Here is a 24,420-nt window from a genome sequence, read left to right as displayed (position 1 = left end):
GTGTCCCTGTTTGACTTCTTAACTCAGTTGCTTGTTTCCCTGCTTAGCCATTCAATGGAGGGTTAATGAATACTTTATTGCCACTTTACTGTGTAGATCTTAGCGGCTGTATTTAATTTCCCCCCCAGGGACGTCCTGTGGCGTTTCCCAGAGTTTTGGAGCAGCCTACTTTGCATTTCCTTTCTACGAGAAGACAAACGGGCCTCAAGTCCAAGATGAACCGCTCTGACAGAGGGAGGGCAAGACATAGAATAGAGGACGAAGAGAGAAAGAGAGGCAGGGAGAGTACAGGCTAGAATTTCACTTCTTCTTCTTTGCCCCCGAGCTCTGAAACAGTCCAAACTCTCTCTCAAGGGCTACAGTGTGGATCATTTTACCCCCACATGTCTTCTCCCACCTTCCCATTTTGGACGTGCTTATGTTTTACCTTCCAGACAGCGAGGGTGAGGAACAGAGATGCAAAAAGTGCAGAAGGAGTTTGTTAGATGACTTTTCCAGGGCAATATTATTGCACACGCAAATCATGAACTGTTGATTGTTGGGCATGTCTATATCCTGTCTCTTAACTGGCGTTCAGCTCCACTGGTGTGTAATTAGGCAGCCATTCATACATTTGTCACAATGGTGGTTGTATTTCTGATATGTTCACTGCTACAATAAAGTTCCTAACTCTAGTTCAGGTGGGCAATGACTGATAACATCATGCTCATAACTCTGTCAGATGGAGTTCAGTACTGCAGCTCAACTGTGACGAGTATTTGCTATTTTAAAGTTGTAATTAAGTCAGTTAGCCTCCCCTTTTTCCATCACGGTGCACTAACCAGAGAGGGGTTCCAGGGGGTCCCATCGCCCACCTCTGTCACACGCTGAACGCCGTGGTGAGCGATGGCTTTTTAATGGAGGCCTCCCAGCTAAAAAAAAAAAAAAAAAAAAAAAAAAAAAGGCCTTAGCTAGTGGAACCAACCTGGGGGGATATTTAAAAGACCGGCAAAAGAGCAGTAATGAATAAGCAGCCCTTCCTGTTTTCTTAAATGTGGAAGCAGCATAGAGTAAAGGTAATTGATCGGAACTAATTAGCAGCGGAGAGATAAACGATGGTTAGGTGAGATGCGGCGCTTTTAATGACACACTGTGGGGATGGGACTCACTGTGGAATTAACTCTTCAGTGGGTCCATTGAGGCTGCAAGCCCACGGTTAAAGCTCAGTCATGTGTTTGTGTTTGTGGGGTTAATCTCAGAGGCACTTTAGGACTCTCTAGCTTGGTTGGAGTGTGTGGAAATTGTTAGTTGATCAATGCAATTTACTAACATAACTTCCAAGTTGTTTTTCAGCTGCAGTTAGATTCTAAAAGGTTTCTTTTCCATAGGTGAAGTGTTAAATTGGGAATAAAATTGCTCTTTTTGGGAGTGTCTCTTTTGCTCTTACTTTTGGCAGGGGCTTCAGACACAGTGCAGATCACAGTGATTGATTCCTGCTGACTGTGGTCATCAGCGCTGACACAGGGACAGTGAATGGTTCTGTGGTGCACATTGTCCCATACCAGTCTATGGTCTCTTACCAGCAATGGCAGAAAAGAAGAACAGACCTTTTATTTTGTTTCAAGATGAGAATGAATACCTTGTCTGCATCAAAAGAATTCCATAACTCAGACTTAATTATGATGACTCCATTTATTATGATTTGCACATCTAAAGGAAAAACAGGTGTGTCTTCTGGCTGCAACTAAAGTAAAAGTACAAGAAAGCCCAAAAAGAAATCAACAAGGAAGTATAAACTATGCAATCTTAAAATTGCGTGCTGTTTCAGTTGCATAATATTAGCATGCTGTTTTCATGTCGTATAGAATCCGTCAAACCAAGTTCTGTCAAGTCCTAAAATAGCTTTAACATGCAGGCACCAGGATTGCTGATAGATGCAGTGATAAGTCTTTTCACAGCTGGGGCCAACCTCTGCCTCTTCATCGTTCTTAGTTTAACACGTCCCCAGTTCTCTATCTTAGCAACATGCTTCAGCTGCTTGACGATGGTTGCCTCTTGAGATGTCAAGAAAATTCACTTTCATCCATGAATCAGAGGGAGGGTCTGTACCAGCTACGAAAAGAACTGTCATGACCCCAGACAATCTCTGACACAACTGATAGTTTACCCGTCAGAGAGTTTCCTCTCCTTTTTAATTATATTGCATATATTTTGAGTTTATTGTGATGGAAGCTTTCATGGCCATGTTAAATGTGTGTTGATACGCCTGCGGTAGTTATCATTTCTTTTTTCTCAGTGGTTTGTTTGTCTCACATGGTCTTCTTTGAGTACAAAGTAAATCTAATTTAATTAAATGATATTTTCAGAGTGGATCTAAGATATAGGACTATGCTATAAGACCTTCAAGTCTTTACCATCTCTGATGTGGCACACAGTTAATTTCATTAGAAATGAGGATTGGCCAGAGATGAATGTTATGAGGTGCAACTGTTTAAGGCTCCATTTCAATGGAACCTGAAGCTGCAGCCTTGGTTCCGACTTCATCCCTCACACGCTTGTTAGGAAATAAAAAGGCCTTGAGGCTGATTGTGATAAATATCATCTGAGAGAACGAGTCCTTGCCAGCAATACATCATTGTTAACCTCAGTGTGCTGTGGAGTGAGCGGATATTTATGACTTATCTCTCCTTTGAGTCAGGAAAACCACTTGAAAAAACAGCTGTTATATAAAGCTATGTATTATCTTATCCTCAGAATATAGAGTAAAATTAATATATAATAATGTGCACATGTAGAAATGTTAACTCTTTGTATGGATGACTTACTACATACTACAGTGAGCGTTCCCAGATCTTTTGGGGTTTTTTTGTATTTACCAGCTCACCCACATTATTTTGCTGCCAAACCCAAGTGTCGACTATTTTATGGTGAAATGGACAATATACTGTATGCCATTAAAACATAATGCCACTATTACACGTCTTAGTAACTTAACTGCAAATTGCATGTGCTTCACTGCTGGCTAAAATACAAGCATGATGTAATTGTTGTTTTGGTGCAGATTTTCTAATATTTTTGTCATATTGTCAGACATCCATTAACATCAGTGTGGTGTGAAAACCGACATGCCTAGACTTGAAACTTGTTGGAGATCATGTAATGTTTGATTTTTGTCAAATTTATTGTTGCATGTAAATACAGTTGAGAGTTAAGAACTGACTTATGAACAGCAAACTCGTTACCACAAGAATCTATCAAAGCCTGTGTTGGCATGTAATTCAGCATGTAGTGAATTAGAAGTTTTGGGTTAGGGTTAGGGTTATCAAATCAAACTGAGCATGATGTTTCATTGTAAAAATTTATTGTGTGTTTTGGAAAAAAGGTTGCCAGGTATCATAGATCTAATTTGTAGTTAATTAGATAAAATATGCAAAAGCACTGGTATGACCCTTTAATGATAATGTTCATCAATTAATCTCCCAGTATTCCCAGTGGAGATATACAGCTTTAATCGCACATCATTCTTAAATATTGCCTTTGCTGTGAACTCTTCTTTGGCTGAGATACAAGCCATACATCTCTGATGAATACTCGACATTCTCAAGATAAACTCGCCTGGGGAGGCGGATTACTCTCTCCCCACACAGAGGTTCCAGAAGAGCTGTGTTTTGACTTGTCTGGCTTAATTGCTGTGTCAATTAAAATGTTTTTCAGAAACATCATGTGGGCAGGGCAGGGGCTAGGAGAATCGCAAGAGGCTCCGTCTTGTTCACAGCTGTGCATTGCCTCCAGTGTTGATGCAGAGGGAGTCAGAGAAAGTGAGGTGGAGTTGTTCGGGAGGTTAAATACTGGCAGCCAAGCAAGCATTAAGAGTGTGTTCCTGTCCAAATCAGATGAATATATTGTACTAAGATAAGAGTAAATGAGAGGAACCAAGATATAATTGCAAAAATATGAGATAAGCTAACCTGGAAGTGCTGGTGATGTAGGGAGTGTCTGCACTCACGTAAGACAGATATTTGGGGATATTGTTAAAGATTGAGCTGTTTCCAAAAAAGAAATAGATGAACAGAGGAAAGGAAAGCATGTGGCAGTTGACTTAACAATCTAACTTTGAGCCTGCTCCTTATCACCAAAGCTCTCTGTGTACCTACTGTGCATCAATGGGGCCAATGATAACATGCCTTATTAACTGCTAGCACATTGGATCTGAGTTTTGTTCTGTTTGGCAAAGTGTAACAAATGTATTAATGTTGAGAGAAGGACCCATAATGGGCTTCTTACCAAATTGAGGTTTAATTGCAGGTTGCTGCCGGGCCACAAAAGAGTGTGAGAACGAAGCTTTTCCCTCCACTCTGAGGTTTGCTGGGTCTTTGGTTCTTCATAGAGAGTAAGGCAGTGTCCAGACCAACTTTGGTACTGCATTAAAAATAGCTCATTGATTGCAACGAGACCATTGCACACTGCAGAGCTTGTCAAGCAAGAAAGCTTAATCCGGGTCAACCGTTACCATAAAACAATCTGACAGTGCATTGCACTGGCCAGTTGAATATGTGCAAACACACATTTGTCACGTCTTCTGCCATTTGGCTAAGAAGAAAGATAAAAGAAATGCCACCTTGTTGGATAACTTTACAGAGTTGTGAGATCCTTCCTCTTACAAATCACTGTGCTGTGTTTTTGCATATAATTACCCTTTAAAATCAATATTACTCAAACTAAACAGTAGTAGTTATCTTATCTTATCTTAACCTGCCTCAGTCAACGTGGACCGTGCATTTTTTTTATCATCACGCTATTTTCGGTCGGAAGACCCATGAAAGTCTCACTAAAGAGGATCCCTCAAGGTCTGTCATAGCAGAAAACTGCCTCAAACCAGGATAAAGTAGGTATTACTGCAATTATCCCTGAAAATGCTTTTGTTCTTGTGCTTTTTTTAATTTTCTTGTTCCGCCTGATTTGTCTCTCATTTGTGTCTGCATGGATAAATGGATAAATCATTTCTAAAAGGATGTAGTTTCCAGTCTAAATTGGAGTAAACAAGCGAGTGCCTCCTCAGTGAAAAAAGACTTTGGGCCTGGGATGTCACCTCCCCGCTGGTTTCTTGTCTTTACAATCTAGGAATTCACTCTGAACAAAAGCTGTATTTTAGCCACTTTGCAATCTATACTTCCGGCCTCTTCCCCAGCTCATTACCCACTGCCAGAACTGCTCAAGAGGAGGGCTTCAAGGTCACAGAGTAGGATATCCTGCCTGTCAGTCAAACGTCAGGGCTGTCAGATGTGTCTCGCTGTTGCAGATTTAAACCCAAGTGAGGAAAGACAGACTGGTCATTAAAATCTCGCAGGGAGGCCGAGTTTTGATTTTGTCGAAGTGCAGTATATTTCCACAGCTGTCAAGCTGTCTGTATGTCTGCTGCCATGTGTGGATGTCACCTGAGGCACGACTGAGTCGAGAGAAACAGGTTTCCTCTTGGTTAATGAGGAAGAGGCATGATGATGGGGGGAGCAGACATGAGGTGGTGTGGGCGAGATGTGATTGGCTTTTCTTTTCTAAAGTGTTTATAGAATCTCTTAAACTTCTGTCCCAGTGCTGACCCTGGGTCATATGGGATTCATATTGTGACCAGAGGATGAATGCAGAGGATTTTGAGTAAAATAAGAGTCTCCTGCCTCAGTGGACGTGCACTACAGGATTTAGAACAATTTCCAAGGAAATATATGCTGGGGCTACCAAACCTTTCATTCCAGTGACCCTGATGGAACATGTTATGGAAAATTAAAGAATGAAGTAAATGAAGAATGATTTGAGTGGCATTTCAGATGGAAAGGATCTTTACAAGCTTGCCTAAAATGTTTCTAGATATTAGTTGCAGTTCTCTGACCAAAATACCTTCTCTCTGTAACCTAGGTAGCACTGGACAGACAAGTATTGCAGTACAGCACTTGTTTGGTCCATTTAGACTTTTCATTATTTCTCCTGTCAGCCTTCTCCTCCACTCCCACTTACTCCCTGCTGTGTTCTACTGCAGCTTGAAAAGTTATAAATGACTTTGGATTTGGAGGCCTTTTGTGCAGGGGAGTCCCTTTCTAAACTTCAAATGTTTGGGGTCAAGGCAAGGCTATCATGCATTGAGGAGAGTTATGAATGTGTGAAGAGCAAGTTTGTTATTGAGATGATAAAAAGAAGTCATAGAGTTATCGACTATCATACTGCTCCAACTTACAACAGAATGGTTGTCCGAGGGAGTGTGGATCTTTCAAAAAAAGGAGGACGAGTGTTCAGAAAGATACATAATGCTTTTTTCCCACCTGGCTGTGGTGCAACACTACTGGAGAGCAGCACCGCTGACCTCTAAGTGCACTCAGTCTCTCGGAGAGATTGCAGCTAGTGACAGCCAACGATGCTGCCCCATTAGCTGAGATAAGGCAGGCAGGGATTGAGAAGCTCAGATCAATGAGTCATTACGGGGAGTGCAGAGATCTGGCCACAAACGCTGCCAGCGCGAGATGCTTATAGTCATGGCTTAGCGGCAACCCAGCCCAGCAATCCCTCAGCCGCTTCCCACCAACCTGTAGTGAGGCCATCCTGGTACACAAACCCAGCAGGATTTTCTCTGGATTAACAGTTGATTCCATGTCAAATACGCTATCCAGGAATAATGACATAGGGCATCAACCTTTTCACCTGACACGTTTCAGATTGCCAGAGCAGTCAGTAGGTCTATTAGCATGACATGGTTTACTCACAGTCCCATTCATGCATTCTGCTTTTCGGTGGAAGGTAGGGATTATCCCGTCAGCCCAGGTGTTCTTTTATATTCAGAGGGTAACTCTCTGGTAAAAGAAAGATACTTAACAGGTGTTTTCATCCTAAGACCAGCAGTAAAATGTTTTAAAGCATAATATTGCTTTATTACAAAGAAAAAGTCTTTATTTTCATAGTTTGGGCCTCTATTTCCATAAGTTATGATAACATTTTGCTCAAGTAATTGTTGAAATCTGGGGAAAGGATAGCAACATCTGACATAGAAAGAAACAAACAGTCAGCCACTCAGATTGATTATAAACACATGAGATTGTCTGAAACCTTTCAGTTGGAGATAAACTGAAAGTGAGCACATCCAAAATATGTGTCATAATCCCTCTTTGGACTGAATAACTGCACAACTGTGCACAACTATCGCAAGCACAGAAGGTCTAAGTTAAACCCCAAAGTACAACCAGTCTTATTGTCTGACTGCTTGAACATCTTGACAAGCTTTTCCTAACAGGAAGATCATTGTTGACCTCTCTTGGTGGCTCTGACTATTTCTTTAGTGTTCATGATGAATGATGAACAGGAAACTAATGTTGTGGTCCTAACAGTGACATCACCAAGTCAGCAGACAATGGTCACATGTTTGTATTATTCTTACTCTTAAGTTGATTTATAGTGTCCCTGTATTGGTAGTAAAAAGCAAGATAGATGCAGGAATGTGTCTTTTTAAGGAATCTATTAGTGCAGTTGATGTGCCGTGCGCTGAAAATGCCCTTTCTTCCCCGAGGCTCAATATGTTCTTTTAATAGCCACTCATCTGTGTTACTCTCTGACTACATTTTGGCTGATATTGATCAAACATGAAAGGGGAGCCCTTAAGTGAATGTGTAAAAAGTTCTGCTAATCAATGATTGACAGTTGGTATTTCCCTCATCAAGGTCACTTTGCCAATTTCAGTGCGTAGCAAAGCTGCAGGGCAATCAAGTGATGAGTGAGGAAGAGGGTTTATTTTGTCTCCTCCGATTCTGACTTACCAGAGGGAGGTCAAGCTGAGAGAAACGACTTTCAATCACAGTAGTACTTCAGCTTCAAGAGCAGGACAGAACACAGCTGAAAGGAGAAACTGGGAAAATCGATTTTTGTGCCACCAACATATCTGCACATGGCTAGACATGAGGCTGATTGAGACGGGCTTTTTCAGTCATTACAGCTACCACAGTCCATCTGGGACACAACCACAGTGCTGGCACTCTGCAATAAAATCCAGTCAGAAAGAGCAAATTAGTTTTGAGTGTGTTTTTGTTAGACATTTGATTTGTGTAATGTATACATACTGTTAAAAAAAGAAGATGTATGATCCTGCAGTTGGAGTTTGGCCAATATAACCTGTGGAGTGGCATTTCAACCCCAAATCGTACTAAATATCACAGTTTAACCTGATCGCACCTGAATTTGCCAAATACATTTTGACAAGCACATTTCCTTTTGACGTGTTGAAATAGAAGCTCGTCCGCTAAATGAGGTCCTGCTGGGCTGTCAGCGAAGTAAGAGCCGTCAAGTTGCTCACTTATGAGCTCCTTATATAAGATTACATGTCTGTATTGCTCCTTGGTCAGAGTGTAGTGGGTGCAGACAGGCAGCAGAGTTTTGTTCATAAATGTCCCACCTCTTTAGGTTAATTCTGTTTGGCTGGGAATGTGAAAAAAAGAAGAAGCTTCCCTTGATTTAGAAAGCACATTGCCTGAGTTGGGGAAGAAATGAAGTGTTTATGGTGGGCAAAAAAAGGTCGTATTAAGCATTAATACGGGAGGGGGGGGGGGGGGGGGGGGGGTTGAAGGAAGAGAATAAGGATGCTTTGGCTGTGTGTATCTCTTTTCTCTCCAAGGGCTGAGGTTTTGGTCAGCATTGCCAAAGAAAACACCTCCATATTACACCTCAGAGGAACAAATAAGAACCTTTCACACGCTTCTTACTTTCATTCGTTCTGTGCCTTCCATCTGGAATGACCTCAGTCTTACTTTAAGAGCATGTTTTGCATGTGTATGGTAACTGCTGTAATGCACACTTTCAGTCTGTATCACATTATAGTTGTCGTTCATGATTACATTGTGTTTAAATATCCCCAGTTGCCCAATGTCTGAAACCATCACGAGTCAATTGTGTGCGAGCTACTTAACCCGTGTGTGCGTGTGAGCATTTGCATGCTATGTAATTATCTGTTTGTGTGTGAGATACAAAGGGATGAGGCCCAACAAGGCATGTCATCAGCCTGAAGCACACACACACAAACATCTCTTTCTCACCCACTCTGTCTGTCTCTCTCTCGATCCATCTCCTGCAGTTATCAGGCTGATTTTATCACCCTGTTAGCTGCAGGGAGATTACCAGTGACAAACTGGGATGGCTAAATCGGCTTGGTAAACTCTCTGACCCTGAATCATCCCCACCAACCCCCCCCCCTCCCCCCATCCCCCCTTTATCCACTATCTGCCTAACACCACCTTACATGGACATAGAGCGTAGTTGGCCAAAATAACTGTCTGAACAGAGATAAAGCTCAGATGAACTATCTAGGTAAAGACTGAATATTAAATGATGAATGCCTAAATAACTGAATCAGGACAAGATGCAATCATATAATGATAATTGATTTGAATAGGAAACATTAAAAGGACTTAGTTGTAAGCAGTGTCATATTCTAAATGTCAAGTTTCCTGGTTAGAGTATTGACATGTTAATGTCAATACTCTAAAACTCTGGATTGTACTTTTATGTTTGATTTTAACATCAACTGAAACAGAACCAGTGAAAGATTCTGAAACATAAATTGGTCAGGTGGGGACAACCTCTCCCACTAGATTGATTCCTCATGTCTTAAGGGAACCTATTATCTCGTTCTGACTCAGAAAGAGGATAAGAGTGCAGAGCTTTAGAAGGCCCGTTAAAACGAACAGCAGGCTTATACCATCAGAGGGGACAACGGAATCAGTGACTTTTGCTCTTCACTGTCTTGTAACCACAGGATGGGTCTGCTTTAGTGGTTGCAGAACTTTGCTGGTTCATAAAGGGTTAGCCCTGTGACCCTTCATTCCCATGGGAGCATGCGTTAGGGATACAGACCATTTAGGACTTCCCCTGGCTGACAAACCCAGCAAGGCAGCACCAGCCGAAAACACAACGCTGTTTATAAAGCTAATCGCCTTCATTTCAGATGAGCGCCCTTTGAATAGTGAAAGTAAGTGATGAGGCAAAGTGCAATGACTGTGCTGACATACACATGGAAAAATGGGATTTGTCCTCTAATCCCACTTCCTGTCCCCAAGGCCTGGGAATCAGGGGCACATCGGAACTCAATGATTGTCTGCCTCAGTTCAAAGAAGGGATATACGAGAGAGATGTCTCATCTGCTGCTTTCATCAACATCATATGGCTTATCATTGCAAATATGGCTGATGATTATCCAGAAAAGTTAAGTGCAAATACTAATGGAAATACAATGGTAAAGGCTCGCTTCTCCTCACAAAACATCCCTAAAAGTGAAACTGAGGTCAAAACACAACTTCTCCTTTACCCTGCCCCCACCAAGGAACAGGAAGATAAGCGCTGAGGTGGCACCTCATGCACATACCCACGGTGAGGGAACAGCGGGATCCTGGTGGGAGGAAGAAACCTGGAGCAGAGCCACAATGGCTGCTGTCACAATCTGTCCTGCTTTCCTGTCATTCTCAGGAAGGGGCTGGAACAACTGGACTCCCACACTGTGACCCCACACTGCTTCAACAAATAAGGCATTCATAAGCAAAGGGCATTATAGTGGGGCACTGGTGTCAGATACATTAGGTTGCTATATCCTGTGTCTGTTGAATTGTAAATCTTCCACTGGCCTGTCAGGATGCACCTGAGAGACACAGTGATGTATTGTCTCATTGAGACATTTTTTCAGTGCTGCCTGCCATAGTTTTTTTCAATGGTGGGCTGCCAAGAAAGCTCTATTTTAAATGTACTGTTTTCTAGGATAAGATGATACTGATATAAATGTAGTATCGGTTAATTTCTCTCTTTGGATGGAAACTTCTTGGAAATACCCAATGGCAGATTTGCACCGGATGCTTAGTTTACCAGAACACAGCATGGAAAACACTTGACATGAAGATTGAAAACCTTCTCTGGCAACCTGCATATTGGATGCAATTGGTTGTGTCTGGCGGTTGACTTTAGATTAAGATATTCTTCGTCACACCAGAAAGATCACAAAGACATTTAAAAGAGAGAATGTCTATCATGATGATTATTAAAACTTTTTTAACGGAAACCTTTTTAGCAAGTTCTCACAGAGCTGACAGATCCGCTGTAGATCCAACTTTTGAAAAATCATTTTGTAGCTGAAATTTGATGACAGCTGTCTATAAGATTGAATGGAACTGAACTTAGACTCATTGAGGGTTTATTAATTTAGCTCTAATAGAGCCACTGTCATTTAAAAATGTTTCAATGTCTCTCCCAAGTCTCTTCTAGTTATATTTCTATTTTTGTTAAGCAGAACAGGGATTCAATATTTTCCCCTACAGCCTGACTTTAAACCCACTCCATTTTCAAGAGTTTTAACACAGAGAGAGGGAGATCCATCTTCATTACAACAAGGCTGTTCTGGTCTCATAGCGGTGTTTCTTACCCAGACAGCAGAACCAGAGATGGTTCAGTGTCTCTCTACCTCTGAATGTGTCCAGTATGTGGGGATTATACCCTGACATGAAGCTGAGACATGCCAGGTGAAGATAAGAGAGGCTAAAGGTAGCAGGGCCCTTTCAGTCAGGGCTCTATGTTTAGTCTTTGTGGTTGCTCCTCAGAGGTCTTCTGCTAACTCTTCAGTGCTATGCATTTCTTCTTCTGGTACAAAAACTTCAGTGCATGCTTGCCGGCTACCTTCTCTGGCGTCTGCACTAAATCAGCATTAAAATTAATTTACCGTGATAAATGTATTCAGGAAACCAGAAAGTATGCACATAACTGTGGCTAGACAGATACCATATACCAGTGATTCATTGGTTCACAGGGTGTAGTAATTCATAGTCTTAGTGCATGTGGTTCTCCGCTGAGCTGGAACTCTTGGCTGGGAAGTGTTAGAGTGATGGCAGAGATGTTGCAAACACAGCTCTTGCTCGATATACCCTCTCCCTCTTTCCTTTACTGTTGTTGAACACAGGCTCATTGCGATTCTGGACAGGCCATCCAGTAATGCCACTTTACCCCAGGCAATCCCTGTTTCCTGATTCCACTCAGGCTGAGGAGAGATAACCCTGACCCTGAGCTAATCCCAGATTAAACCAGAACATAAAGCGCTGCCACTGCTGCCCAGTGACCTCTGACCCCCTCATGTGTCCTGGCTCAGGCTGTAGTAGTCCTGCTGACCAACACTTGCAAAAGCAGGTTTCATCCAAGAGAGTTCAGAGAAGGTTAGGGAATTCTTCTTAGATCTTTCATTCTTCTTTTAAAAGAAGAGAGGCAGAAGCAGCAGCCTGTAACTATTGGTAGAGTCTCCTGTGACTGACAATGCAATTCATTCACAATAACAGCTTGTAATATGGAGGTTACAAAAGGTTTGCAGGAATTGACAAGCGGGATGGGAACAGGGCAAGATGTGTCACTGTTGAGCCAGAGACGGTTAATAAAGCACATGTCTGTTAAAACAGAGCCGTGTTTGTGCAGATGTATGCGATTAGATCAAGTCTCTCCTGGGAGGATCTCCTTCCCTTTTGGTTCTCCACATTTCACATCCTCCCATGCTGGATCTCTACTTACATACATTTTTGCTAGATGGAGAGAGAAAGGTGTTCATTTGTTTGGAGAGTGAATGCAGGTCCAATTATTTACTTCAAATGTATCAGAGGTTCTAGTTTGACACCTAAACAAGGTGAAAATTAAAAGGAAGAATGGTTATGTCTTTTGTGATATGAGTAATGTCAGCTTTGGACATGGACTGCTTCTTTCATGTTGTTCAACCCAGAGCACACATCTGTCTGTTGTTACAAGAGTTTACATGAAAATTGAGACAAATGTCCCCACAGTTGCCCCCACTCTCTCACCCTCTCTGCTTGTCCATCAGCATTCTGGGCTAGGCAGGCAACAGGAGAGGGGCTTAGGTGATGGGAGCCAGAGGCCTTGTGATAAGGCCATCTCTCCGCATGAGAGCTCATCAGAGCTGACAGTGAATACAAATTGGTGCCATTAGCAAAGGGGGGAGAGTGGACGGAGGAGGGGCGGGGCACTACAGTGGCTCCTAATTATAGAGCGGGTGAGCCCCCCAGGTCGGCAGGGGAGTGGCGGGGCGCAGGGGGTGCAATGGTAACGAGGTGGCGACGGTGGTAAACAGTAAGGTGTCACGTCTCACACTGACACAGAGCATCAAGGTGCAACTTCTGGATACGATGAGGTCAGAAGCAGTGGTTAATGATGTGTGATATGGGAGCGCTTTTACTGCATATCCATTATGAAGGATCACATTTAACATGTGTTGAGACAAGAGAGGGTCACACCTTTTCCCTAGTGATGGAGCTAACAGCAACAGAATACAAACAACATTCAATGAATAGCTAAGTAGCTTCTTTTTATTGTGGTTTAACGGTTGGTGAACTCTGACAATTAGTAAAATCTGTTATTTTTAGCACTTTGTTCCTATAATGGAGGTTTAACCAGGTGATTAAGCAGAAAACGTTCAAGAAAATAATTTTAGTTTATAGTTTTTATTCCTAAATATATTCCATTATCTGCTTTGCTTTGGTGTGAGTTGCTGCAGTTGACCGCAAACAAGGATTCTCTGCATTGCTTTTCTTAAGTTGTCAGTCTGCTTCAACTAAAGTGCCTGTCAGAAGATCAGACTTTGTCTGAATCCTCCTCCATCAACACTTTACCGATATTAGATGTGGGTGTGGCTGCATCCAACAGTTTTTCCGATCACAGTCATGCCCACCTCACCCAGCCATCAACCAGATGTACAGAGGTGAAGATCTCCCAAGATCTCTAATTTCATTCTTCACACATCTACTTCTCTCATTTTTCATATGTTTGTATCTATGATGAAAGGCTTTCAATAATGTGTTTGGAACAGCTATAAACACTTTGCCTTAAGATTTCGAACAAACTCTGCCCTCTAAAGTTGTAATTCCGTACAAAAAGATCAAGAACGTATTGGTTAAATATGAAAAATGTAGCCTACAGAGTAATAGTACTAGTAGTTAAAAAGTAAAAATGTTTTCATACAAACTTCCAATAAAAGAGTTGTATTGCATCTAAACTGATGCAGCTAATCATGACTAGTAAAGATTATGGTAAGATAAACAGTGTGTACAGTTTTGTAGTAATTGTGCAGAGAAGTGTTGTTCTTGTGATGTCATGCCTTCTTAATTCAAGTTTGAAGTACACTGATAGCAAAGACAATTGGTCGTGTAGATGCTTTGTAGGTATGGGCCAGGTGTTTGCACAGGCATGCTGTTATGTCTGTGTTTTCTCTCCTAGCAGCAGGCTGCAGAGCTTGTTTCTCCACCAAGATGCAGACACACACACACACACACACACACACACACACACACACACACACACACACACAGACAATGCAGCGAAGCTCGACTGTGTCGCTGAAAACACATCACAAAAGATTACCACTCATTTGTGGGCCAGGCTCTTTGGCATTACCAGTGGGTCAGATCATATCTCTGGATCCTGCTCCCTTGCATATTTGTTATCTGGTGAATAACGCCTCCTATCTGATGTGACACAGTGGCCGAGCCTCTGACCGCTTTTATTATCCTCCGTCCCACAGAGTGACTAAGCCGAGGCGAGCAGCTGCTGCGTTCTCATGCTGTTATCGTTCCTTTTCATTTAGCAGCGCAGCTAACCTCGTACCCAGTCTCCAGTAATCACAGAGGCATTCTTTAACAACTGTGTCACTTCTCTACTGGCTTTGAAGCATGCAGCTCACATAAACCCAAATAACTCGTGTAAATGTTTGACATGAAGACAGGTTGTGTTGAAAGAGGCTGTTGAAGGAGAGTGAGGGAAGGCGCTGTGGGCCTCGAGAAGCGCTGATTAAAAGTGACTCTGCTAATGAGATAGCAGCGCAGGTGCCAGTTCTGCCTTCCAGTGGTCACACACTTGTCCGAATGGAGGAGAAGGTTCTTTAATCTCATGTTAGTGTGCTCAGTGATTGGCCCTATATTAGGTACTTCCTTATCATACAGATACAGGAAATCACTGTGAGAAAGATTAAGCTAGATTAAGATAACACAGAACCACAACAGCTCTCAGATACAGGCATCTGGATATGAGCCAATTCCATCACAACCATGTAAATTTAGATAATGTATTCAGTGAGATAATTTGAAATGATGTAATTTGCTGTTGTATATACACAAATACAAGTACAATGTACAACTAGTTTATTGTACTTTTGTATGTTTTTTATGGCTTTTTCAGGCCACTTTGTAGTGAGGTGCTAATTAATTTACACCAGACAGTTAAATGCCACACAACCAGTCATTAGTTACATTTGAACTAATTTACTTAAATAAACAGTAATTTTTCCATATTGAATTCAGACCAAAACATCACGAAGAGAAAAAAGCCAAGAATATTTTTAGAGTGTGAACAATTGGCATGCTTGCAATAGATAAGTAAACAGAAATCTGCTGAAGCAACATTAAAAGGCTAGATTACAGGATGAAAACAGGTTGACACAGTCCTCCCTGATCAGACAGTTGATAGCAGCCGCCCGTGTGTTCAACCACAGCCCTGATTCTCAGGTTCATCTCCACTTTCTTGGCAAACATAGCAAACAACATCAACGTGCCAAAGAGAACAAATGTACCTTTTTAATATTTCAGTGACTGAGACGCATATAAATTAATGAGAAAGTCTGTGACTTCCTTACCTAAGTCTCTTAAACCTGTGGCGCTGTTGCTTGTGGCGTCTCAACTCGTTACTGCACCTTGTTAAAAGTTGACCCAATCGCCAACAAGGCCTTGCAATTTTCCAAAAAATGTCTCTGAAGCTATTTTGCACAGAGTTCCATCACTGCTGTTGAAATGAAGCGTGCCTTCTGAAGAGTAACAAGACTTTCTTAACTAGAGTTTTCCTGCTCTGCATTGACAGCATTCAAAATATTTGGCCGGGATTCCTGACAAGTGCTGCCTTTGATGTGTGAGAGCATGCCACCTCTCCCGCCCCCTCTTAAACACCCTAATTATCACTCCTGCCACTCCGGTGTGTGTGAACTAACGCACCTATTTCTGACGGGTTGGAAACTGCCTCAGGACACTACTCAGGTAGTGCAGCTTATCTGTGATGTGCCAGGGGCTAAAGCGGTATTTTTGTCACATTATAAGACAACATCAGAATACTGAATCAAGCATTAAACACCACATTTTTCTATTTTCCATTGTTTCAGTACAATCGTTGTGAGTTTGTGTGTTGCAGCTCTAACACTTAATCTTGAACACTGTTGTTGCTCTGACTCTCGGACAGAAGGATGGGCTGATGTCAGTGGTGGCAGTTTGTAATTATCAGCCACATGTACCACAGGAGAAGACCACAGACCTGTGAATGTGCACATGATTGCTACACACTTTGCTCCACATTGCTCATCCCTTCCTGTGCAGTGTCAAAGCAACAGAGCGCAAACTTTCCCATCTCTCTCCCCATCACCATCCCCCATCCTCTTTACCCTCAGTAGTGCTCTAAAGGGAGTAGTGCCGGCTTCAAGCAGCAACACGCTCTGCTCTGTCATTGGCAGGGGCCTGCACTTTTAATTTACCCAATTTGAAACCAGAGAAAAATGTAGTGGGTGGAACCCCTATATCAGTGTCATGTAGCGAGTGTGCGCTGTGCCGTCGATTGCCAGCGTGTGTATCTACTCCCTCTTAATTCTCCAACTCTCCTTCTTGCTGTGTCGATACTTTGTTTAAACACAGTCCAGAGTTTTCCATGATCCAATCACTTGCCTGATGCTTCTTGTAGATTTGCCAGGAAAGTTAATGTGGGATGGTCTGTGTACTGTTAAGTCATGCTGGATGCAGTAATCGTTCCTTAATGAGAGGAAGCTCTAATGTTACGAAGGCACACAGCGGCATAGGATGCATTAACAGCTGAATATGATACATAAAATCCAGTTTTCCTCTTTCCCTTGTGTGACAGCTTGGGGGGGAAATCATTTAATATAAGACACAGTTAGCCATGTGTGCTTTCTTATTTCTGGAGATGTGATCTTGAGAGTGTACTGCATGCCAGTGAAATTTCCCTGTCCAAACATATTTCCAAAGTAAACTCGGCCCGTGGGCTATTAATTTAAGATGGAGAGATATGCTATAACATGTAGGCCTGCAGCCCCGGAGATCACCGTCAGCAGCCAAGTATTCTCTCAGGAGGAGGAGGTGCTGGCTCAGTTTGACAGTGAGACATGTCTCTCCTCCATGTTTCTATACCTCATTTAACCAGGCAAGCAGACAAAAATACATTCTTATTCATAATGGTCTGAGGAAGGGGCTGCAGGAGGATTTCCAGTTCAACTACTGTATTGTACTATGAACCACTTATAGCCCCACTGCAGCTGCTGAGGATGAAACACACTTGCACGCACCTGCAAACATGTATGCAAGATATTAATATGTGTAGTGTTTTCCAAACTAGAATGTTCAGCAAATGAAGAACTCAGGTACTCAGTTACAGCAACCTGTTTTCAATCTCAGAAAAAGAATCTAATGAAAGCATTAAAAATATATTGGCCAATAAATAAAATAAACCATCTGTGTACTTTTGGCTATTTGGCTCTTTATTTTAGTGTTGGCGAGGCCTCACTGCTACTGGATTGCTGTAGTTTTTTCCATAAATACCGATCGTGCAGTTGAGATTTTGCTGTTACAGGTAGACATTGTGTAACCTTTCCTAAAGTGACCCAAATTAGACAACTTTTTTTGTACACAAAGGGGGTTAAACGTATGTATTAAGAATCACCATTCAAATGTGATGCATGTTTTGGCATTCTTCACATTCAATAAAATGAATTGAAATCATTATTATGGTTTTGTTTATCTGTCTGAGGTGATATAGGACCAGAATACAGTATAGTGTAATTGTGAATGTTTTCTCTCTATTAACAAATAGTGTAAATCCTAATGAATACATTCTCTCTGCTCTCTGGTTAATCACCCATCTATTAATGCCAATTAAGATATAAATGTATGAAAAATAGATTTGTGGTTCAGAGGTTATGGAGACTACTAATGTGTCAGTATATGAACAATATGCAAGGGTTAAAGAACAAATGTTTGTCAATAGTACAAATACATTTAAGGTGTTGCTTGTGGCTGTATTTTGCTTTGCAAAATTCTGTAGAATTTTCAACTTAACACGTTAATTAACAGAATTGATTGAAGAATTTTATTTTCTACAGGGAAAGTCATTCTGGTTAATCTGGGTGTCAAATATTGAATGAATATTATTATATATGAATATTATTGTGTCTCACCAGCACTTAATGTGAGGATCTATGCACATAGTTCACCAGATGCAAGCTTCATGGAAATGCTGCAGTCTGCCTCTCCTGACTTCTGATCTCTAGCTCCTTACAGCTATTGCTCTGATGCCGACATTTAACTACAATATGTCCAGGCCTCATCTTACTCGTGTCCTCATACACTGACAGAAACCTTTCTTGCAGCCAGAGCTGGAGTGTTGAATAGCGGGAATTGGCAGTGGGCTGTGTCAGCCAGCAGCTCCTTCAGATGCTGGGAGAGAGGAGAGGATTGTCTGTGTTCAGCAGACTGAGGAGAGTGGACTGGATCACCTCTCACTGGTGGACTGAGCTCCTACTCCTGTCTAATCGCTTTACTTTCTGTACACTACTACACTTGCACTACTTGTAAACATGAACAAGAAGGATTGCACGTGAGCAAAAAAAAACAGAGACAGGTTTCATAGACTAACTTCTGACTGTTTGCGTGGCAGTGCAGGCGTGCCAGTGTAAGAAAGTAAATGAATTGAGTAAAAGGAGAAACATTGAGTGCGAGGATCAGGTTCCTTCACCGGCTTACTTTCACCTCTAATAGTGCCATTGCCATTCCACAGAGGGGAAGCGGTGCATTTTCCCGAAACAAAGCCCCCGCTGTGTGTGCGCAGACCCCCCAGAGTGAACCTAAACCGTACACGCAGTAATGGGCTACTTTAAGAGTTTATCTGGCTCTCATACACACACTTGTACACTGCTCCCAGCCTCTAAATCTCCAGGATAAGTCTGCGTGTGCGGAAAATGCTGTCATGCCCTAATGTGGCTGACAAAGAGCACAGTAGTTCAGCCTCTCTTGAGCCTTTCCTGTTTAAAATTGTGATCTCCTACTGCAAGATTGTAGTTGTGTGTTGCAGGGGAAACTGTGGATTGAGTGTGCAGTTAAATATATAAGAGATCAATAAAATGTGACCAGTTGAATACATAAGGGTTCTTTTGCAAATGTAATTCACCTTTGTCTTTGATCATTTAAAATTGATCTTAGTACAAGCTCTTGACCAGCTTCTGTTATTGTAGGGATTCATTTTCTTTCCTTTCAGTGAGGACTTCTATCAAACACTTTAATACAATCCTATAAATTCATCTTTATCTTTTCAATGTGGGCTCTCTTCATCTGGCACATAGCAGCACTGGCTCTCTGCATGTCTGATTGTGACTGGGTGTTTACCTGGCACCAGTCTCAGTCCAGGGACCTGCTGGGCTTGTTTCCACAGGCAGCCTGAACCCTGGAGCAGTGTAGCAGCCGAGCTCAGTCTGCTGCCATTATACGTCCTCGATCAACATTTCATCAGAGCACAATGCCATGTGCCCCTGCCTGAGGCGAAGGTTGACTTTGGGACTGAGCTGAGAAAGGCTGACAGAATAGGGAAAGATGTCTAGTAGCTGGAACGCCATAACATTTTTTTTCTACCAGATTTCCTACTTATTTTTTCTTTTCCTTGTCCCAGTTTCATACAGTATTTAGCATGATGAGCTCCATATGAAAATCCTGTGTAGTTTTAACCCTGTAGAGTGTGGCAGGTTTTAGCCTCCGACAGACTCTTTAATGGTCTCAGATACTTCATCTCTGATTCATTCAGTATAATGAAAGAGTAAAGTCTCCTGCAGGGTTTAATTTCTTTAACAACACCATCTAATAGGGGTAATTCCTTGTGGTGTAGTCTACATTACAATTAGGTATGGAGGATGAAGTGTGAAGAAAGGTATTCCATTAGAGTTCATCACAGTGGACCATGTGCAGGCTGTGACAGAATGTTGTCATGCTGTGGAGTACATTGAGGCCACACTATCTATGCATTATCAGATGATTGTGCGCTTAGAGTACATGGTTGTTTGTTTTTTTTAACGTTCAGCTCTCGGTAGGGTGTGTTGTTGCTATGTACTGTTCACATTCTCTCTTCAGCTGACAGATGGTCCCATCCAGCTACTCTCTGACAACAAACACACACAGAGGAGTTGCTGACAACCTGATTCAGGAAGGGCTTTGACTGGCCTTCGGAATTTGTGTGTGTACAATATGCGTCTTATCCGGTGTGTTTCATTCTACACACACACATAAACACTAGCAGATTGCCAGAGTGTATGGGGACTCATCATTCAACTTAAGTCGCCAACACAAATAATCACAGGGTCCGACCACATGTTGCAGCTCCTTTGCACAAGGGTCTGACAGCTGTCAATCACTCTGCTGATCTGTAAACATTTCTTTGGTGGGCACGGTTATTAAATCAAACTGTACAAATATAGCAAATCTAATGCTACTAATCTATGCTTATTGACGTAACCCCTGTGTTAAATTTAGATCTGGCTGGAAAGACTGGTAATATCAGATTCCATAGGGAGTCTGTTTAAAAAGGTCTCTAGATGGTGTTTATTTTAAGGCCCAATGGTGGACATGTTGATGGCTTTGCATGCTTTGGTGTCCAGACCTCTTCAAACTACCTCAAACTAACTCGACAACCTCACAAGAATGTTTCTCGGTGACTTCAAATGCACGGAACATGACTGCGCATACAGAGCTTGCAGAAAAATATGTGGTTATTTATCAACTGCCCGAAACATTTTCAAAGTCTTGAAATGATTCCTGTTATTAGAGGTTGCTTTTAGGGCCCGACAAACCACGTTGACTTAATTTCACATTTCCTTCATTTAATTATACTCTAGCACACCTCTGTTCTGATGTAAATAGTCAAACATAGCTAACTGTATTTGACAGGTTATCCTCTGGTTTCCCTCCACCACAAGTTTGGTTGCTAAATCAACACAGAAGTATTTGGCGTTACCTCAAAGTGTGTTCCTCTGTTTCAGCTTTCTGTGGTCTGTTAGTTGTAGAATAAAAGTAAACAGTGAAACGGGACTTTCCTGCTGTTTAAGTGGGACCTTAGTGTTTGTCCAACAAAATGTGAATGCCACCCTCTAATGCCTCTCCCCTATAGATTGTGGAGGAGTGTGTTTGTCTATGGTGTGGCATGGGGCCTTTGCTGTCTTAGCAGTGGCTTTTCTGCCCTGCCTGTACGTGGTTGCTGAACCCAGAAGAACGTATCAAACAAACACTCCAGCACATAGTTGTAGGAAGATTGGGTTACTCTCGACATGAGAGGACGTGTTGACTGCATTGTGTTACCAAAGGCACACACTCTTCTGACCTTCAGAGAGTGGTGTCCAACCAGGGATGGAGAAGATGGTGATAAATGGTGTGAATTTGTGGTAAACATCATATCTACCAATGTCTATCTTTTCTGGAAGTCACGGACGGCCGGTGATGAAAGACTTTCCAGGTCTTCTGATCCACTCGGGCGGTATTAAGCCATCAACACAGTGTGACAGACACTCAGTAGCACTTGTCTCTAATGTGCGGTGTTCAGTTACAACAGTGTTGGTGGAAAACCATCAGATAACTCCAGACGGGTATGCAGGAGTGGCATGGGGAATGTGTCAGTTGTGCATGCATGTGTGTGTGTGGAAATGTGCACGTGCACCGCAGCTGTCATTAATGGATATATTTCTGTCTCCTCACAGAGCTGAGATCTACCGGTACCGCTCATCACTTTGCCTACCTCCTTAACACGTCCAACTACCGGATCCTGCGTATGGATGAGGACCATGACCGCATGTACGTTGGCAGCAAGGACCACATCCTGTCCCTGGACCTCCATGATATCAACAAGGACCCACATATTGTAAGACCATGTCCATACTTCCCATCATCCGTACCTCTGACCCCTCTTATTGGCTGTAATACTGGTATGAAGTGAGCGCCTTTACCTCAGCGCTTACAACAGCTGTCCCTAGGGCAAAATGTTCTGTTCTATTGCCCCAGCAGCAGCAGTTTTGGTTAGCTCATGTGTAGTTTTTGTTGGAGTGCCCTTTTTCTGGTCTAGGGTCATTAAAACACTGTAATTGGGCTATGAGAATCCCAAAAGGACTAATAATAGCCTGGGTGGATATCTCTTTTGCAATTTTAGTCCAAGAATCCCGTAAATGTCAGTGATGTATAACGGGTTGGATTGTAACTATGTAATGTCCTCTATTTCCCCCTCGCAGATCCACTGGCCAGTGTCCGAACGAAGAAGGATGGAGTGCCTTGTGAGTGGGAAGGATGCCAATGTAAGTACGCCTGTTGACAGCACATGCAATCTCAGGAGCGTTATTCATTTGAGGTGATTTCCATCAACTCGATAGCCTGAAAACAAAAATATGTAATTAATTCAAACCCATTGAGTCAATGTCATACAGCTCCCTCAAATAGGCTTTTGTGAACAGCCGTTTTAATGTGAGTAATCCGTTAAAAAAGGACTCACCTGTGGGGTTTCAAATTTGGCACAGTAAAAAGCGCTGGTTCCCTTCTGTCTAGCCAAGGAGACAGGAACGGATTGGACCAGAGAAGCCCAGTCAATCTCACCATCCTCCTCTCGGCCAGGCAAGGGTGGGGGGCAAAACACCCTTGCCTGATAGTTTGATATACTGTCCAAATATATATTGTAGCAGAGTATTACCAGTTTATTTTTGAATGAGAGTCACTTAGGCTTGTGCATACTGTGAATCTGCAGGAGGTGTACCAGTAAAATACAGTTATGAATGGCTTTTCATTTTAATGTTTAAGGCAGTTATATTGACTCTGGTCTTTGTATCTCCAGGAGGAGTGTGCAAACTTCATCCGTCTGATCGAGCCATGGAACCGAACTCAACTGTACGTCTGTGGAACAGGAGCTTACAATCCAGTCTGTACCTTCGTCAACCGTGGACGCAAACCTCAGGTTAGATTTAAAGACTCGGGGGATGAACTGGCCAAGAAAGTGGCCTCTCAATATTAACTTAACAAACATCCATGCTGACAACAAACAGCTTTCTCCATCTGCATCATGACTGGCGCAGCTGGGCCGTTCTTTCTTTTCCCCCTTTTACCCAAGTTTTGCTCTCCATCCACCTTACACTAGGTTCACTTTATGATGATTTGCCTCCATCATTAAGCCTGCTTATGGTACCATGTCTCTGCATCTGGCAGCGCGGCCAGCACAGCTTCACTAGCATACAGCTGTCTTCCCCAGTGAGCTATTAAAGTTACTCTGTTTAGTCTCAGCCTTTAATGGGACCTCTTGAATTTCCTAAACCAAGCCAGGCATCACAACGTTGCCCTACTCCCCTTTAACACCTCTCTCTTCCTTAAATATAACACTTGTTCCCTAATGATGATCAGGGGACTTTTATAAAAGAGGTAAATCAAAAGTAAATTTCCCACTGGACTCTCCCACGAGATCACCAAACAGTGCAGAGAACTTGCAGCGGCAGTGAGGCTTGCATGAGTACCTTGTTGCGGACGATTCCTACATGAGCCCTTACTAACGAAGGGCTTCCATCTATCCACTCACCTATCCATCCACCCCTTCATCCATCCGTCCAGGCCACCCGCCAGCCTCTACCATGTGAGAGAAGTTGGGTAATTGGAAGTGGGAGCTCCCATTATGGGGTGTCAGTGGAATGTTCCAGTTCTACTCCATTAATGGGGGGGTTGTTATTTTCTCGGTCACATTGAACAGACATGTCCGAGTCGTCCTGTGAGCACCTTTCTCAGTCGGGCTGCAGAGTTTTATATGATTGCAAAAAACGTACAATGATACACTCAACACAGATGCATGCTTACACATATCCTGACATACACAAGGAAACTTCTTTTTGTCATTAATAATTCAAGGCATCCAGAGGGATTATTTGATTTAGGCACTATAGGGTATATTCTTAAATTCTCTGGTACTTTAAGTGCAAGTCTTGTAGCTTTTGTAAACCGTAATGTTTTGCTTTGGCAGAAGCTGTGAGGAAAGTATATGTACCATACTGTGAGAGACTTTATTGACTCAACCAAAGGACAGAGAACTAATATTGTTGCCTTTTCCACCGTCTAGTCAAGTACAGCTACACACAATCCCTGCACAATTTTGCACACACACACACACACACACACACACACACACACACACACACACACACACACACACACACACACACACACACACACACACTTATTTGATCATGCACTTGAATTTCATTCATTTCTATGGTATTGGTTTGGGGAGTTTCTCATCATCTCTGGAAGTCAGGACAGATTCAAGCTGGATTTCAATCTGGAAGGAGTT

At 42.4% G+C, this 24,420-nt stretch overlaps 1 protein-coding gene across 1 annotated transcript in view; it reads left to right on the top strand.

The window, feature by feature from the left end:
* sema3fb (sema domain, immunoglobulin domain (Ig), short basic domain, secreted, (semaphorin) 3Fb) overlaps positions 1–24,420 on the top strand; it is a 59,672-nt gene that overhangs the window by 15,314 nt on the left and 19,938 nt on the right. The window contains exons 3-5 of the mRNA XM_053316500.1: positions 21,809–21,969; positions 22,334–22,396; positions 22,927–23,046. Of these exons, the coding sequence (XP_053172475.1) occupies positions 21,809–21,969; positions 22,334–22,396; positions 22,927–23,046 (344 nt within the window). The remainder of the gene's footprint in view (positions 1–21,808; positions 21,970–22,333; positions 22,397–22,926; positions 23,047–24,420) is intronic.

Source organism: Scomber japonicus, chromosome 3, assembly GCF_027409825.1.
Source record: "Scomber japonicus isolate fScoJap1 chromosome 3, fScoJap1.pri, whole genome shotgun sequence".
NCBI lineage: Eukaryota > Metazoa > Chordata > Actinopteri > Scombriformes > Scombridae > Scomber > Scomber japonicus.
The sequence above is the reverse complement of the archived record's forward strand: the minus strand, read 5'-3'. Positions and strand labels throughout refer to the sequence as shown.